The sequence below is a fragment of the Lampetra planeri genome, chromosome 29 (assembly GCF_965212315.1).
Source record: "Lampetra planeri chromosome 29, kcLamPlan1.2.h2, whole genome shotgun sequence".
Taxonomy (NCBI): domain Eukaryota; kingdom Metazoa; phylum Chordata; class Hyperoartia; order Petromyzontiformes; family Petromyzontidae; genus Lampetra; species Lampetra planeri.
This window is the reverse complement of record NC_136135.1, coordinates 10239283-10257860: the sequence shown is the minus strand read 5'-3', so window position 1 is coordinate 10257860 and position 18578 is coordinate 10239283. Positions and strand designations below refer to the sequence as shown.

At 44.1% G+C, this 18578-nt stretch overlaps 1 protein-coding gene across 1 annotated transcript in view; it reads right to left on the bottom strand.

The window, feature by feature from the left end:
* Positions 1-5210: 5210 nt before the first annotated feature.
* The window catches only part of LOC144728664 (cell adhesion molecule 2-like), a 140506-nt gene continuing 127138 nt past the window's right edge, over positions 5211-18578 (bottom strand). Inside the window, exon 9 of the mRNA XM_078608248.1 lies at positions 5211-10626. Coding sequence (XP_078464374.1) covers positions 10508-10626 — 119 coding nt within the window. The 3' untranslated portion in view covers positions 5211-10507. The remainder of the gene's footprint in view (positions 10627-18578) is intronic.

Sequence of the window (18578 nt, the reverse complement as noted above, 5' to 3'; positions counted from 1 at the left end):
GTAGACTGGTTGAAATGGGAGGTTCCAAGAGTTGTTAAGATGCAGCTGATGTAAAGGTGCGGTTGCTGTAAATGGGACTGAGCCTTTGTTATGTAGAGGTGGTGCGGCTGAAACCTCTGTTAGGAATGAGCCTTTGTTGTGTAGACTAGTTGAAATGGGAGGTTCCAAGAGTTGTTAAGGTGCGGGTGATGTAAAGGTGCGGCTGCTGTGATTGGGACTGAGCCTTTGTTATGTAGATGAAACAGCACTTTTGCTATGTTGCTGGGATTAATTCTAGATTTGCCAAATATGTGTGGTAAAACTTAAAGCAGGACAACCAGTGTGTGAAAAAAAAAGAAGAAACTATACGGTAACTGAAGAAGAATGTCTGTCAAATAAGATGGTCCAAATATGTGTAGTTAAATATGTTTTACATGGTTAATAACATCTTTCCAATGATTACTAAGTTTGTACCCATCATCACGATTGAAATTATGTCTGTGTTTGTATATTTGGATGGCTTCGTGTACAAACCTTTGATGGTAGCCAGGAGGTTTGCAGAGCACCTTGGTCTCGGAAAAGACAATTTCATGAGAGCCCACAGCGTTGTAGCAATGATCGGCAACGGCGGAAGAATCAGTTTTGCCGTGTTTCAGATCTGACTTGTGCTCGCGGACACGATCAGAGATATGACGTTTCGTTTCTCCAATGTAGCAATCACCACAGCTGCAACTCAGTTTGTAGACTCCAGCGTATTGTAAACAGACATAATTTCAACCGTGATGATGGGTACAAACTTAGTAATCATTGGAAATATGTTATTAACCATGCAAAAAAGATTTAACTACACATTTGGACCATCTTATTTGACAGACACTATTCTTCAGTTACCGTATAGTTTCTTCTTCTTTTTTTTTTCTTCACACACTGGTTTTCCTGCTTTAAGTTTTACCACACATATTTGGCAAATCTAGAATTAATCCCAGCAACGTGGCAAAAGTGCTGTTTCATCTACATAACAACGGCTTAGTCCCAATCACAGCAGCCGCACCTTTACAGCAGCCGCACCTTAACAACTCTTGGAACCTCCCATTTCAACTAGTCTATACAACAAAGGCTCATTCCTAGCAGAGGTTTCAGCCGCACCACCTCTGCATAACAAAGGCTCAGTCCCATTTACAGCAACCGCACCTTTACATCAGCCGCACCTTAACAACTCTTGGAACCTCCCATTTCAACCAGTCTACACAACAAAGGCTCATTCCTTGCAGCGTGCTTCAGCCGCACCCAACCTCACAATGGCTCCTCCCACCCTCAACCAGTATATATACAAGGACTGTTTTCTTGGAATTTCTCTTACTTGATGCAGCAGTCGTGCTGTGACGGTTCCACCTGAAGACGGAAGCTTGTGTTGCCTCCGAAACGTCGTGATTTTAATTTTATTTTAATTTTACTTTTATTAATTAATTTTTTTTACCTACGTGACTTTACCGAAAAAAACCCTAAGAATATGAATCCTTGCAGTCACGAAAGCTTCAAATCTAGAAGTATTACTTATAACAATTACTTAATGAGGAGTAACTTCAGGGCTTCTTGAACAGTCCCGTCGGCTGCTTGCAGACGCAGCAGCAGTAGAGGATAGACTTGCAAACGTGGCAGAACTAAGACGGCTACGCCCGGACCGTGAAACTGTTCGCTGCCGTGACGCGGTGATGCCATGAGATTATACAATCCAAAAAATAGTTGGAATTCGTATCATTTAAAATTATTTTGAATTTCCACTTTTATTCTTATTTTTACTGGGAATTCATGCTTGGACGGGAGGGGGGGTACGTTACTCGGGGGATGCCTGCAGTCTATTCCCAGCACCGCCACCGCATTAATCATTTGACCAAAGAGACACCTTGACATTTGACTCGACTATCAAAAATTACCAGTCAATTTGCCTGGGGTCGAAACGAGCACTATGAAACAAATTAGCCGCTCGCAAACACGTAGCCGAGGCCCCGTCGCATTCCGGCATTTAGTCACGCAGCGAGTTGTGAAGGGGGCGGGTGTTTCCTGACACTCAACCATACTCCACAGTTGGCTGCCTGCCACCACTCAGAAGCACTGGCTCCGTGCCTGTTCATATGATCTCCAATAGGTCACTGGGTGATCCACTCTTGCCTTGGCAGCTCATCATAACAAAATAGGGTGCCGAGCAGGGTGGCTGCCTCTGCAGTGCACCTCCTCCATGGCAGCGGCGGAGCCCAACTCTGTTTTTTTTTATCAGAAGGGCCACACGCCGTGAAAGCCAATTGTTTTGATCGATAGCCGCGTGGCTTACGATATGAATGCAAGGTGTTAAGAAGCGATGGGTTAACTCCTGGCTATTATTTTGTAATTCAGAATTTCTGTCTACATGTGCAATGGGCAGCGCGAATGTTTTCAGAATTATGCACTAAAAATAAAGCGGTGAGATAATTTTGCTTCGTGTTGTTTTAGATAAAGACGTTAAACAGGGCCTCCTTTATTCAATGAGAGTTTTGGTCGGTGACGTTCCTGTCCATTGGCAGGCTTAAGCCATCACTGGAATTTCCACATTGTCATCAGTCACCAACGCCAGTGTATCCACAGGTTGACCACTGGTGACTTTTTTACAAAGTGATACTGATTTGATTGATCCCAGAGATAATGAGATAATTCAACCACTGACAAGGATTTGAACTTGTGGCCTTACAATTGTGCTAAAATCACAGTCAGATGTAATGCTAGTAAGTTATTCCAATGATGGTACTGCTAGGCATGAGTAAGACAATATAATGATCAGGGATACAGGGACCCAGATTCATGACAATATAGGGGTGAGATAAATATCAGTTCGACTTCAAGTCCTAATCAACGTATCAGGACAATGAATATAAAACGAATGTTCATATGTTTTATCCCTTTTTCTCTTTGCAGCTCGCTTCTCTCGTCTCACATCATGAGTCTCTTGTTTATATATCTCTCACGTCATCTCACGACGAGATTCTAATTGGAAAGAGAAGCCCCCCAAAATAATGTTTGCTTCAGGACCCCGATGGGCTAACATCAACCGCTGAGTTACAGTGCAGGGCCGTCCAGTGTCACGCAAGCCATGCCATGTGCAGGGATGTCTCCACATTGCCAAGAACACACACGTTTTTATTTCACATTAGCCCTCGCTACATTTTGGCGCATTGGGTTTTGAGTGAGGAGCTTATGTCCTTGGGTAACGGAAAAAAACGCGTGCTCATCATTAAATTGAAATTCCGACACTTGATGTGTGAAAGTAACAGAAACCCCACTGCAGCTTTACACTTCACCTCTGCGTCAGAGCAATTATCTGTTAAACGTGTACTTAGTCGAGGGAAAGCAGTGGATGGAAATCATAGATGTTTTGCACTGGTGGTGGGGCCCTTAGACACGAGTTTGTTTCACTGCCAGTGTATTAGATATTTTTTTCTTTCAAATATTGTAATGTTTTCTTGCGATTTACAAAGGATAATTGGCTTTTGTGGCTATAAGTAGGCACTTATTAAGATGAAGATCGTCGTCGTCGTCGACTTTTCTTGCTCGTAAACGTGCGTGCATTTTGCTGTGTGGTATTGCCAGAGTCAATCCCGACCCTGACGCCTGTATATTTGGAGTTTAGTTGTTCTCCCCCTGTTCACGTGCATTTTTTCTCCTGGTCCTCCGGTGTTTTCCTCTACGTTTGGAAGCATGCGTTTAGAGTATTTGGCTGCTATACATTTCCACGTGAAAAGCCACTTCGTTGAGCTATCATTTGTGGCCATGTCGCTTCTGCTAAATAATAATAGCTCAGTGGGATTTACTTGGTAAAATAAAAAAGTTAAGTTAACGTTTTTTTGCGTGATTTGCTTTACCTTTCCTATACTTTGCACTCTTATTGATGTTTTGTATTGTTTGTTGGTGTGAAAAAGAGCAATATAGCTCATCGGATTTCTCCAGTGTATATAAAGATTCTGATTCTAAGAACGTTAGAAGTTCACATGACGATTAGTGATGAACACTTTTCAGGAGGACGCTAACTTTGGTCTTCCCATAGAGATAATGGCTCCCACCATGGGAATGTGGAATTTCAACAACTGTCTCAGGGCTGGGAACAGACACGAGTGCCACCCCATTGCTCACTTGAGAAGGAAGACACTATGACTCGGCTATAAATACAGTTCCATTTCAACTGCAATTCACATTGATATGTCTGTATGTGGTGTCAATGATTCAATTTCTGCCCACTACTTAGAATAACCCATTTGGTTATTTTATTGTTTAAACCTTAGTGATATAGATTGATTAATAAAAATCAGGAAATTTAATTGTTAAGCTAAATTTAGCCATGGCTAACATTCCCTTTCCCCACATTTGTATTTAAATTAGCATAAGTCATAAACATACAATTATTACTAGTGCGAGTTAAAACATGTCAGCACGCACGGATTAATTTTATAAATCAATGCATGCTTACATGCTCATTAAACTGTTAAAATTTCTGTCTCTCTCAAAAGTTTGTACAACATATTCTTGGTTCTTTCGGTAAAGTCACGTAGAAGGGAAATAATAAAATAATATAAATATAAAAAATAAATTGTTTAAATTGTTTTATATTTATATTATTTTATTATATCCATTCTACGTGACTTTACCGAAAGAACCAAGAATATGAATCCCTGCTCTCACGAAAGCTTTAAATCAAAATTTGTACAACATCTTGAGTGACTTGCGATTTATTTTGCTTTGAACTTGCAGCCTTGTGATTGTGACTTGAGCAAGTCATTCACAGCATCACCCAGCAGGATCATTAAACTAAAACTCAACTAAAATAATCTTTTAAATTACCAGGTAAGGCCCACTGAGCTATATAGCTCTTTTTCAGAAGCGACCTGACCATGATAGGTCAACGAAGGTGGCTTATCAAGTGGAAATTTAAAGCAGCCAAATACTCTAAAACGCATGTTTCAAAATTCGGAAGGAAACCCTAGAAAACCCGCAGAAAAAGCCACGCGACCACGGGGAAAACATGCAAACTCCAAGGAAACGGGTGTTGATCCCACGACCTGCTGTATACCAGGTGAGGTAGTTAACATCTCGCCACCGTGGGGCCCAAACTAACAAAATGGTCTCAATTAATTATATCCGTTATCATAGCAAACATTTATAATAATTGTTGAGCAATGTAAATGAAATATACAAATGCACTCAAGTTATATATTACAATAATTTATTCCAATAAAACTTACACATACAAAAACAAAATTAGTTTTATGCACACATACTTTTTAAGCAAATCGAACACATGTTTCTTGTTTTAAATATTTCAAGACCTGTGCAGAGCCTTGATAAAAGCTGCTGGCCCTGCATTCTAATGCAAAAAACACACCACGGTTACACGTTGTGTCATCAGTGACAAAAGCAAACAGTTTGGAATAATAATTTCTACCGGCTTATAAACTCATAGATAACCAAAACAAGTGTGTGTGTATAATCCACATTGAAATATGTTTTTTTTTTCGCCATTGTTAACACAGGACTAACAAAATGTACCACTGCTTACTGTACAAAAACCACAACCATACTTCATACCTCATTTTTAATATACACAGCTCTCCACATATTTAGGGTTACTACAATGCTAATGTGTAAGCATAACTCTTTACAATAAAAATTGCTTACACCCACTAAAACATCCACTTGATTTGTTTTCCCCATAGCTTACATTAGGTATCCATTACTTGCAATGCAATCAAATTAATGTAGAAAAATATAAACATTATACTTGATGTCAATATTTTTTTATTATTACCTTATGTTATTTATTCCCATACTTGTTTAATAGATGTAATTAGATTTTTTTTCTTTGTTTTGTAAGTCCAACATAAATGCCTCCATTGGTCTGAATGATGTTTGGGGGCATTTTTGGAGAAAAGTGAGTAATTAATTCAGTATAGCTACAGCTGTGAAGTAAAATCATTCAAAATCAGAGACAGACTGCCAGTGATCTCAATTGATATTCATCAGCCAGTGCATGATAATAAAGTGAACATATCTCCACAATATGCAAGGTCTGTAGGATGTGCTTGGATACGCATATTGAACTTCAGACACAGCCGCTATGTAATTAAGCATAACACAGGTTTTGATTAGCAAGAACCACACAAATAGCTTTTACTGTATTAGGAAAATTACAACTTATTTAATGTACATGTAAAAGTACATAGGTGCATGGGTAAGACGACTGTATGCATTCAGTCTTGTTCACATACGTTTGTATTTGCGTGTATAATGGTACAATAAGCACGGTTTGGAAACAAAATGACCATCTGTCCATTATGGGCTGAAATTATACCAATTAGCATATAAGAGGGCTGTGTAGTAGGCAATCATCATTTTAGCTCATTTGCTTTCAACGGTCACTTTACCCTACTCTTTGGTTCTTTCGGTAAAGTCACGTAGGTAGATAATAATAATAGATCACGACGTTTTGATCGCAACACAAGCGATCGCCTGATGACGACGATGAAGACGATTGCTTGCGTTGCGATCGAAACGTCGTGATCTATTATTTTTTCTACCCACGTGACTTCACCGAAAGAACCAAAGAGTATGGATTCATGCAGTCACGAAAGCTTGAAAAAAAGATAGTCACTTTACCCATTAGTCAGAATAATGACTTTTTTAAAGTATTATTTGAATTGTCTTTAATCACAAAATAGACATTGTAGACCAGTTCACCAGACAGTGTACGCTCAGTGTATGTAATCTTCACCATGCAGAAATGTTCACTGCCATATCATGATGTAACTGAATGAACAATACCATTCATGATTTAAATATACTTATTTGATATGGCTTTGTGAAATATGACATATTGCGGTAAATATTTGTCGTAAGCATTTTTTTTTATTTTAAAACTTCCGTTATTCATCCCACTGTCTCAAACCTTGACCTATTAACGTACTCGTTATTGAACACTTATTTCTGAGCAGCGCTTAATTTTAGGTGGAATTTTCGCATCCCATGTCCATTGCCTAATTGTTTCCTAAACCTCTTTATAGGATTGTAGGAATACAGACCACTATAATATAGGATTATTATGGATAGGCATGCCTTGTACTCGAATTGCAGTGCCTTATGCCAATAATCCCTACTCCAAGCCAGCCCAACAGTGTTCCAAAATAAATGAAATGTGAAATTAAGCCCTGTGTATAACAGTATATATGCACGGTCAATAAGTGTATGCATTTTTAAGTGGGTGGGTTGGTCTAATGTATCAGCACATTCTCTGCTGAGTCACTTTGCTCAGCGTTGGCAGTTAAATCACCGGAGCCAGCGCTGTGTGGCATTCTAAACATAAAGACAACACAAACACGCTATAGAAACATGTTCTTAATCAATCGAGTCTAAGCAAAGTTTTGCCATGGCATCTTAAACAACCTTCACTATTATTTCACAAGACATTGGGGCTTCACACTCTCACTGTGGAAGAATGCACTTCGATCATCAACGTTTGCCAGCCAAGTGGCTGGCGACTCGCGATCGAAAGATTACGAGTTTAATTCCTGGCCGGGGGTTGACTCAGCCCTTCATCCCTCTGGGGTTAATAAAATGATTACAATTGTGTTGGGAAGTCAACCGTGGTTGTCCTATGGACAGACTCGCCCTCACCATGGGAATGTGGAATTCCCCTACTGGCTCAGGGCTGTAAACAGGACATGAGCACCTACACAATGCTCATTTGAGCTATGAAATCGTGATGACTTTTTGCGACAGAGAGCACAAGCAGCTACAGGTTCCTGGCTTTACACTTGGCGAAGCGACACAAGGGGAGATGTGTGCAGCTCTCTGTGGCTCGCTCTGCCCACCAGTGTTTCTAGTAATGCTACCCAGGACGATGGACACCCACTCACTGGACGGGCAGAATTGTGGAAGAATTATAATTGAATCAATGCACTGCTAGGCAGGGCCTGGTGCAGCTACCAATATCACGCCTGTCTGACTTTGTCCCTGAATTAAAAATTCTGGACCAAGTCGTCATTTCATGCTGAACGACCCAGGCGTAAGGTCTTCATGAAGGGTTGACAAAGGAAGAAAAGGAATGTTATATATAAAGATGTTCTGTGGGTTTGTGCTAATATCTTTGAAATTTTTATACATTATTTTTTTCATTTTGCCTGAGCTCATAATGCACCGTGAATTATGAATGGACTTTGCTTTGGTGGGTTGTTTGTAGGCTGACTAAGATATATGTACTAAATGTTAAATGCATCTAGATTTAAATAATAATATACCATCTTATATGTTTAGGGGTAAGTACTATAGCTATATATTATACATAAAACAACATATCTGTGTAAATATTGTATATATTATTTCTATTCGTTGTATAATCTCTCATTTTTGTTCAAGAGGTCAGAGAAGATGCTTTTGTTTTCCAGAACCAAAAGATAAACTTTTGTTATGCAGCTGTGATGCATTGTACAATACTGTAAATACGCCCAGCGTAAATACACATACATGTCTATGCAAATCTATTGTTACGGAATTAAACGATTATTTGGTGGTACTGCATTGGCAGAGTGGTGCACAAGCACAAATAACAAAACATACAACACATTCGTCAGTAACAACTGTGGCCTTATCAGGAAATATATATCCATAATAGGCAACATTTCAGTCAATGGCCCTTTTCACAGCACACCCATTATGCACTGCCAATGCCCAAAACAGTACCTATTACGTTTGTGTCCCTTAATGTCAAGTGTTGTTGAAAAATGTATTATGTTTAGTGTTACTGGATTACTCTCATTTCGCCTTTAATTGGAAACGAATATTTCATGTAGTATTCCATTTAGTAATGGGAACTAATTTTCCACAACAACTCTTAAAATTTTGACGTGTTTTTAATCGCGTCTCTGTAATGTTTCTTATTTTATTAACTTAAAAAAACGACCCACAACAAAAGATTTTGTCATGGTGGTTTCACAATCGTTAACTTTGTTGGAAAGATCACACAGAGGACCTTTCCGAGTGTTATAGTTGTTTGTGTGACCTCACAATTACGCATCACACTCACCACGCATCAGTTTTCCACGACTTTAATAAAGCACACCGCGTTCTGTAATCTGAACCCTGCGACGTAAATTTGTAGGAGCAGGTCACATAACTTTGCAGATTCCTACATATAAACAGGACACTGCAGTTGCACATTGTGGCTGCACGTGTCTGCAATCCAGCGACCTTGCAGGTCACATTGGCATATCGAGCAGAATGTTCCGTGTGCATGCTCACTCAGCCAATGAGGGGCTATTATGGAGCAGTATAGCGAGTAGGTTGTTCAACTGTGTTTTGTACACAGTTTCAGTAATGTTAGCTCGTGTGTATGTGGGGGTTTCTCTGGGGCACTCTGGTTCCCTCTCACATGCACACGTACATGGTTCGTTCACACATGGGAAAGCGGGAAAGCCAAGCATTCAAAGGCAAGGCCCTCCTGAAAATGAGTCGAGACTCAGTGAGGCTTTTCTCGTGTAAATAACTTAAGCAATGAAATGTATTTGAACTATAAGTCGCCAAAAAGCAGTAATGCTCATACGGTATATGTAATTGACGTTGCTTGAGAAAGCAACATTATATTTCAGTGCCATTTTGCCTAATTAACCTTAAATAAATATAAATATACCGCAAATGTTTTATACATTCTGGTGGCTTTTTGCAGGAAGGTTGAGATAAACCAGTTCACAATGTATTAACAATGTATTGTGATGTATTTTTTTAAATAGCAGTTTATTTTACATTTTGAGGCTACGAATACAAAAATTATTACCACAACACTCTGTAATAACGTACTGTACAAAGCTGGTTTTACTAGGGTTAAAGAAAAGCCACGATATATTCCTTTGCTGCTCGCAAAGATACAACTGAAATTCAGCGTGAAGGTGTTTGGTGTGTATGTGTGTGTGTGCACAATTTATCACAAAGAATTTAAGCAAAAAAGTCCTCCTTTTCACATGGAAAATGCTGCTCACTCTTTCCACAATCATACAAATGCACTAAAATTATATATACGATACAAAATCATAAGACAAACATCCATCAGAATCCAACTAACATCAAAGCGTTTTTGGCCATATATGACTCGTAAAAACCCTTAATGCTTGTAAACGAAAAAAATTACAAGCAAGCTATGCAACAATATATTACTTTAAGCATTATGGATAATTCTCACAATTTTGGTTCTTGACTAAGGTTGTGAGCAAAATGCTGGCTATTAAAATGAAAGAGAAAACCCCCACAGGAAACGTTAATTACAGTGACAATATTAATAACAATAATAATAAAACAGCTGCGAATCAAACAATAAAAACTCGCAATCGGCTAGGGAACGTTAAAAGAGGAAAGTTGTTTTTTTATCGGGATGTTTTCATAGCTTTCGCTCTCAAACAAACTTACACGCGCACACACACACGCACACAGACAGACACACACACACCCACACCCCAAAGGGTCCTCACAGAAAATATTCTTTCTTCTCTTCCGGGTGACTGTGACCACCTTCAGCGTTGAGGATGGCAGTGTCTGCATCTGGTGCATCCTCAGCTCCCTTGGCCTCATGGGTGAAGTAGGTTCCTGTAAGCAGAGCAGCACGCGAGTCTCATTATCACTGACATTGCGCACAGTCAACAATGGCTCGGACACACGACAAAAATAGACATCGCAAAAGAGAGGATGTATAATGAGGAGATGGAGTGACTAAATTCGTCCACGTGTACCTTAAATTTCAGGGCTGCCCCCACTCCTTAACCCCTCCACCACCCCTGGTAAATGTCTAGACTTGCCACGGTGGCAATATGTCAACTACCTCGCCTGGTATGCAGGAGGTCGTGGTTTCGATCCCAACCCTGACGACTGCTGTATATTTGGAGTTTGCGTGTCTCTCTCCCCGTGGTCGTGTGGATTCTTCTCCTGGTCTTATCCATCCACATTTAGAAACGTGCATTGGGAATATTTGGCTGCAGTAACTTTTCACATGACAAGCCACTTCATCGAGCTATCATTTCGGACCAGGTGACTTCTGAAAAAGAGCTACATAGCTCCGTGGGCCTTATCTGGTAAATAAAAACAATTTCGTTTACAGGACATCGTAGGGTCGAGAGGGTTGGCGGAAGTGGTTTGGGGAGATCTTCATCCAATAGAGAAGTGACCATGGCTGATGATGATGGACAAATACAATATAAAAAGGCGATTTTTAGATAAACAGTACATTTTAGAGTGAATCCGCTGCTCTGTTAATGTTGGCAGTGAAAAAATATACATTGGCAGGCTGGGGTTAGGCAGACCACTGTAAAATAAATGATTAGGATTGGATCATGGGATATTTACAATCATGGTTATTATCACGTATGATACGAAGTTGCGAGTTGAGCTGATTATGGTCCCGGTTAAATACATTTAACTGCACACAGCAAAATGACCACTAAGCCACACGGTCATCTGTTTATCAGTACTCTAGTTAATGGGAACATGAACGCCTGAAAATGGGCCTCATTTAAACTCATTTTGAGCTCAAATAATGGGTAGCTTTTTAAATGCGTTGTCAAGCGATGTTCCCATAATTGGAATTTTACACCCATCGCGTACATTGGGTGAAATGAAGGTGTTGGAATTTTTTAATTTGACATTAAAGAGACGTGATTTTGCATAAATATTCTGTCCACAATAAAGCGTTAATTGTTGGTGAAAAGAAAAGAAAAGCGTTATACATTAAATATAATTTGAAAAAAAGACTCCGCATGCACATATTTTACAACTCGAGTCACGTACCACTCATGCCATGGTGATACATTGAATATTAAGTAACATGCCAGGCAAATCACTTTCGACACAACACAGTGCCATGTGGCTGTATATAATAAAAAAAAACCCAAGCACCATTGTTTTTTGTATTTCAATGCATGTCACCGAGGCACATAAGCTTGTTTTGATTTAACTCGGTTTTGGATGTGACTGTGTGGCTCAGGGGACTGGCAATGGCGCTAACGCCAATGTTACAACACTGAGCCAGTGCGACAAAAGTCCCGGGCGAAAAAACCTCATCCTACCACACGTGAACATGGGAATGGTCACAGTATTGGTCATGAGTGACTGCTCAAAAATAATCCTTTGTAAAAAATCAACATTAATTTGCCCTTAATGCCATTCTAAGGACATCTTCGAAGATGCCAGTGCAGGATGCCTGGTTGCCAGCTGAATACATTGCAGCAGCTGCTCGAGACGGAACCCTAAAGGATCCTGGGAATAACCCAGTTCCAAAAAAACAAAAAACAACAATCCTGTTGACTTATCACAAAGTGCTACCTACCGCATTCTATTATGAATGAAGGGTCATTGCCCGAAACGTCACCAATTCTAAACATTTAATTTATAAGCAGTGTTATTTATGAATGGTTTGAGGTTATTTTTGTTACTTTTACTTGTGGATCACTATCAATGCACTATCACCAAATAATCGGTTTAGCGTATTCTAAGGATCATAAAGACACAATTGTTTACCATACACTATGAAAACAAAGCCTAGGTTTGCCTGTTATAATCCGATATCTGTGTGTGTGTCTGTGTGACCAGATTTATACAACTTTATTGACACTGGGCACATTTGGGTTGCGTCTCACTTTTCTAGTGCATCTCATGATTTGGAGAACACGGTACTCGTTTGGGATACAGGTTCGAATTCTTTTTTAATGTGCAGAGTCTACCCCTAACCCAGATTGGTGTTCGCGACCTTGCGGTTTGAAGCTAAACAATCTTCACCCACATAGTGATGGAGATTACAAGAGTTAGAGTTAGGACGGCTGCTTTTATATGCTCGTTGACTGTCATAAATTCCTTCAGGTTGTTTCCATGATTATTTATTTTCTTTTAACCCCCTTGTTTGTTTGCAAATCGCGTTCACTGTTCAATATGGTGAAAATTTCACAACAAAGGCCGGGGTGAGGGGGGGTGGCGGATTCAGCTGCCAAGACCGACTGCGTTGGAGCTGTGGCCACTATCTTTACAGGGCAGAGATGTCACTGCCAATTATATATTTTTTATCCCATTCATAGTCGCCGTGCCGCCGTAATGAGATAGGCGTGACGACGTGAGCGCCGGACCCGCTTCGGAGACGTTGCCTCCTCGCTGAGCAGACCAAATCAGCGAGTCATCCTGTCGGCAGCGACGCTCATTGCAAGCATCCGGGCAGGGGAAAGGTGGCACGGGATCACCGCACACCCCCATTATGCATCAGTGAGCTATGTAGTAACTTTTTTGGACACATTATTGCTCCAGTACACTTGTGCCACACTTAAGTGTAGAGAGGGCCACAGGTGGGTAGGTAAGCGGATAGGTAGGTAAGTTGGTAGATACGTTGGTAAGTAAGTATGTGGGTGGGTACATAGATAGGTAGGCATTATACTATGTAAGTAGGTAAGGTGGTAGAAAGGTGGGTAGGTAGGTATATAAGTTAAGTTGGTGGGTAGGTAGGTGAGTGGGTAATTGTGTAAGGTAGGTAGATCTGTAAGTAGGTAGGTAAGTCATCTGGTGGGTATGATACATGCATACAAATGTGCATTCACATTATGCATTCCACACACATATGTATGCATATAATTCATTGTTATTATACACGTGCATTCATTTAATATTTCTAATATGTGTCCAAGGATATAGAACATATTTCAAAGTTAATTTACTGGCAATGTTATGGTCCTTTGGAGAGACTAGTTCCCGCCATGGGAAATACTGAATTTATAAACGGATGCACAGCTGGCAATGGAGATGAGTTCCACACCAATGTGTGTATGTACGTTGAGCTTCTTTCGCATGGTATGTAGCCAACCGTGTTAATCGGAGGTGCTCATTTGATGGGGAAACTTGTTCATTGATTTAAATTTTTTCACAGATGTTACATTTATAAATAATCTCTTCCTACGTCCGCTGTGTGTGCATCTAACGTACTAGTTATCAGCCAATTGAGCGCTCGAAAAAAGTCAATGATGAGCTCTTACATTTATATGAGATAAAGCCAATTAACTGGCTATTAAATAATATCCATTTGGTTAATGTCAGTGGTCATCAGGTAGTGCCCCCATCAGCGACTGTGCATGGAGAGATCCTGATATTATGAAACGGGTGGGGGGGGTGGCAAATAAGGTCATCGTTTGCAAGGGCATCGCCGGGGCAATTTAATGCAGACTCATTGTTGTTGCTGGCCAATTTAGGAGCTCACCTAAAGCAGAAATCACAGGAAAATGAGAGCTTGGAAATGCACTGCCCCAGGGCCTTCCCATGGATTTGCTCCTCGCCCTTAGCGTCATTCTCATGGGTTTTGCGTGTGCCCTTTTTGAATCCGCAGCCCTGCATGCCCTTCTGTGCTCCTTTGACCAATGAAAGCACATGTAACTGAATAGTGAAAAGGCCAGTTGGCCAATTAGTGCTTCGCATCGTGCCCTTGAGGGACTTGATGTGTAGGCCTGAATGTCACCGGATCTTTTAACATTTTGGAATTATAGCCATCAGTACCTGTGGCCTTGCCCGAAGTTCACGCAACTTGGCGTATTGTATCGGCGTGCACCATTGGAACACGGATGGGCATAATCCTTGCGTTTACTTGTGTAGTGGTGATACGCGCTGGGTGTATATGTCGTGTGCCAGCGCGTATGTACGGGTGTGCGTGTGGTGACGCGCGCTGACGGGGAGGAGCAGGCGTCAGTGCGCGGGTGGGGGTAGTGCTGCTGATTGGCTGTGTGCCGGTGACGCGCCCAGAGGGAGTGATCGGGTAGCAGCGCGGTGTGATTGGTCGGAGAGTGGAAACACGCGCTGAGCGGAACCGGATCGGGGGGATAGCGCGTGGGGATTGGGTAACGGAGGAGCGGTGCCGACGTTGAGGTCCGCATCCGCTCCGTCTCCCGGGAAGAAGGGGTATATAAGGTGATGCACAGAGGAGCAAGGGGCAGAAGTGGAACCATCTAAGAATGAAGACGAAGGTGTAGAGATAGAGCCCGGAGAGGGAGAGAAATGGAGAGTAGAAGAGAGTAAGGTATAGTGTGTAGCCAGCGAGATAGAAAGGTCTACACGAGCTGAGTAATGTATAGTGTGTAGCCAGCGAGATAGAAAGGTCTACACGAGCTGAGTAATGTATAGTGTGTAGCCAGCGAGATAGAAAGGTCTACACGAGCTGAGTAATGTATAGTGTGTAGCCAGCGAGATAGAAAGGTCTACACGAGCTGAGTAATGTATAGTGGGTAGCCAGCGAGATAGAAAGGTCTGCACGAGCCGAGTATGCATACGGTGTAGCCAGCGAGATAGAACGGTCTGCACGAGCCGAGTATGCATACGGTGTAGCCAGCGAGAGAGAACGGTCTGCACGAGCCGAGTATGCATACGGTGTAGCCAGCGAGAGAGAACGGTCTGCACGAGCCGGGTATGCATACGGTGTAGCCAGCGAGAGAGAGGAGAGTGTAGCAGAGGCGCAGAGTCTACACGAGGCGAGAGAGGAGTGTAGCCGAGGCGCGGAGTCTACACGAGGCACAGAGAGCTGGCAGCACAGAATCCTGAGTCAAGAGAAGTGCGGTGTGAAGAAGAGAGGCCACGCGTTGTATTGTTACAAGTCAAGATTTAATAAAAGAAGTGTGTTCCCGTCAAGGAGTTTCCTGCCGTCATTTTCCAATACTTCATCTGGCGTCAGAAGTGAAACGGGCTTCCAAGTATGGAGACGAGGAAGACCCGTAGGACCCACGGGATTGACCGCGAGGAAGACCTGGACGACTCGGGGCCGCTGGTGGCGGGGGGTGAGGAAGAGGACTTGCCCACGCTGCAGGGTCCGTCGACGGCGCCGGCCGAGCGACCGGGGACAGACGCCGGGCTTCGTGAGGCGCACTCCCGACTGGCGGAGCTGCTGCTCGCCGCCGCGTCCATCTTGGCGGAGATCAGCTCGTCGGGAGGAGCGGGGACGGTGGGGGACATTTTACAAGGTCGCCCCGCAGATTCCCGCCAAAACGAATGGGGGATTCCCGCCATTGCGCCTGGGCCTACTTTTGGCGGGAACGGCGAGCGCCACGTGGTGGTGGGTTCCCAAGCGCGCGCATCGACGTCATCAGCGCGCGAGGGGGTCCGCCATCTTACGTCTGTTGCTGGAGCCGCCATCTTAGACACCGACGGACAGGCGGAGAGGAACCACGAGGCGGATGACTTCATTTTTCAGCAGCGCCTGCCCACGTTGTCAGCCTTCAAGGCGGAAGGCGGAGACTGGGGCCAATTTCAGCGAAGGTTTTTGGCGCATCAAGAGATGTCAGCGTGGTCCGATGCTACGGCGCTGCGGGCATTGCCCGCCATGCTGGACGACGATGCGCTCGCGGCCTTCAGGGCTGCACGGAAGTCGGACCGCTCCACGCTGAAGGATGCGCTGGGTTTGTTGGCCAGGGTCTACGGGCCTCCCTCTACGTGCCGCCATCAGTTCTACGCAAGACGGAAAGCGGCCAAGGAGACCGCGCTGGCCTATCGCACGGCGTTGCTGGCTCTTGCTGATGCTGCGTTCCCTCGGATGGACGAGGAGGGCCAAGACGCGATGGTTTTGGAGCAGCTGCTCAAGTTGGCGCAGGACCTGGGGGTCCCTATCAACACAGCTGACGAGATTGATATTTCTTCTTTGAGAGTCGCCACGTGTATTCAAGCGCACGAGGCCCTACAACGGAAGCAAGGCGTTGGTTGCAACGCTGCTGTCGTCGCAGCCCCGGGTTTGGTGGTCGCCGAACCCCAAGTCGTCAGCCCACGAGAGGAGGCGTTCGCCACGGGACGACCAGGGGACTGGAGGCCGGGGGCCCGGTCGCCTCTGCGATCGGGCCGAAAGTCGGAGCAACCAAGATCTACTCCGACCCTCGTCACGTGCTATAACTGCGGCCTCCGGGGCCACGTGGCGTCCGGGTGCCGCGCTCCGCGGCAGCGCGCCATGGGAGCTCGGCTGGACGACGACCGAGAGCCCAAGTCATCTCTACAATCCCCGGCAAGTCACGGCACCTCACACGCTCGGCCTGTTTATTCGGCACACATGGGACGCCGCGTTGCGGCGGAGGAGGGCCGGTTAAGGTTCGGGGATTCGGTTCGGCGAGGGGGGTTCGGCCGGGACCAGGGAGACATTGAATGGGCGGAATTGGGGCATAGAATTGTGGCTGCTTCGGCGGGTTCGTCCGTTGTTACGGGATCTATTGATGGGGTTGAGATTAGGGTGTTAGTGGACACGGGGGCATCGGCAACTATTATATCGGACCTCATTTATAATATTCTTCCAGTCCAATGTCGTCCGCTGCTTCCAGTGGATGTGCCATTTTACGCCGCTAATGGGGGATCGTTGGGCATTATCGGTCAGGTTAGGGCGTCCATTTGCATTGGAGATATCAAATTATCGGGACCCGTTTTCGTTTCGTCTTCCTTGGCAGTTCCGTGTCTTTTGGGCACTGACTTTTTGGCTAAAATGCCCATTAAAATTCTTATCGATCAACGATGCATTGAACTGCCATCGGGTCGCCGGATTTCATTTTTGACGGGCCCTACTGACATTCGGACGGCGTGCGCTACGATACAAGCGGTGGCGACGCAGACAGTGCAAGTGCCCCCGGGTTCACAGATGTTGATTCCCCTCCGGTTGCGAAAACCATGGGTGAGGGAGGCTTCGGGACAGAGTATGCTTTTGGGTCCTTCTAACAAGGCTGTCGGGGGTCTTGATTTATCGGTGGCTCACACTTTGGTGCGGGCTGACAGGGATCCGTTTGTGATGGTTTTGAACGCGGGGTCGCGACCAGCTGTCATCCCGCAGGGCACCGTGCTGGCTCACGCGGCGCAGGTTCCTGGGGATGATGGGTTGGTTGCGCAGGTGGGCTCGAGCCCCGCGCGGAACGTCGAGCCAAGGGAAGACCTTGAGTGGGTCCATTCGTTATGTGCCGCCTCGGACGATTTGTCGGCGGCGCAGTTGGGTGCGCTGCGCGAGTTGCTCATTGAATTCTCTGATGTATTCAGTAAACATAAGTATGACATTGGGTGCACGGATTTGTTGCACCATCACATTGAAACGGGCGATGCGGCGCCGGTCAGGCTAAATCCCTTCCGACTGAGTCCCGTGGAGAAGGAACATGTTCAGTCGGCTGTTAACGATATGCTAGAAGCCGATATTATTTCACCCTCCTCTAGCCCGTGGGGAGCGCCTATTGTGCTGGTTAAGAAGCAGGACGGGTCCCTGCGATTCTGCGTTGATTTCCGTCGCCTGAATAAGATCTCTGTGGCTGACGCGTATCCGCTCCCCAGGATGGATGAGTCCCTCGATGCATTGTCTGGTGCGCGATATTTTTCGACTCTTGATTTGTTGTCGGGGTTTTGGCAGTTGCCGCTCGACGAGGAGTCGAAACCTAAGACAGCATTTCGGACTCCAGGGGGGCTGTTCCAGTTTAACCGGTTACCCATGGGACTTCACTCCTCTCCAGCGACGTTTCAGCGACTTATGGAGCTGGTTTTGTCGGGCTTGCAGTGGGATACATGCTTGATTTATATGGACG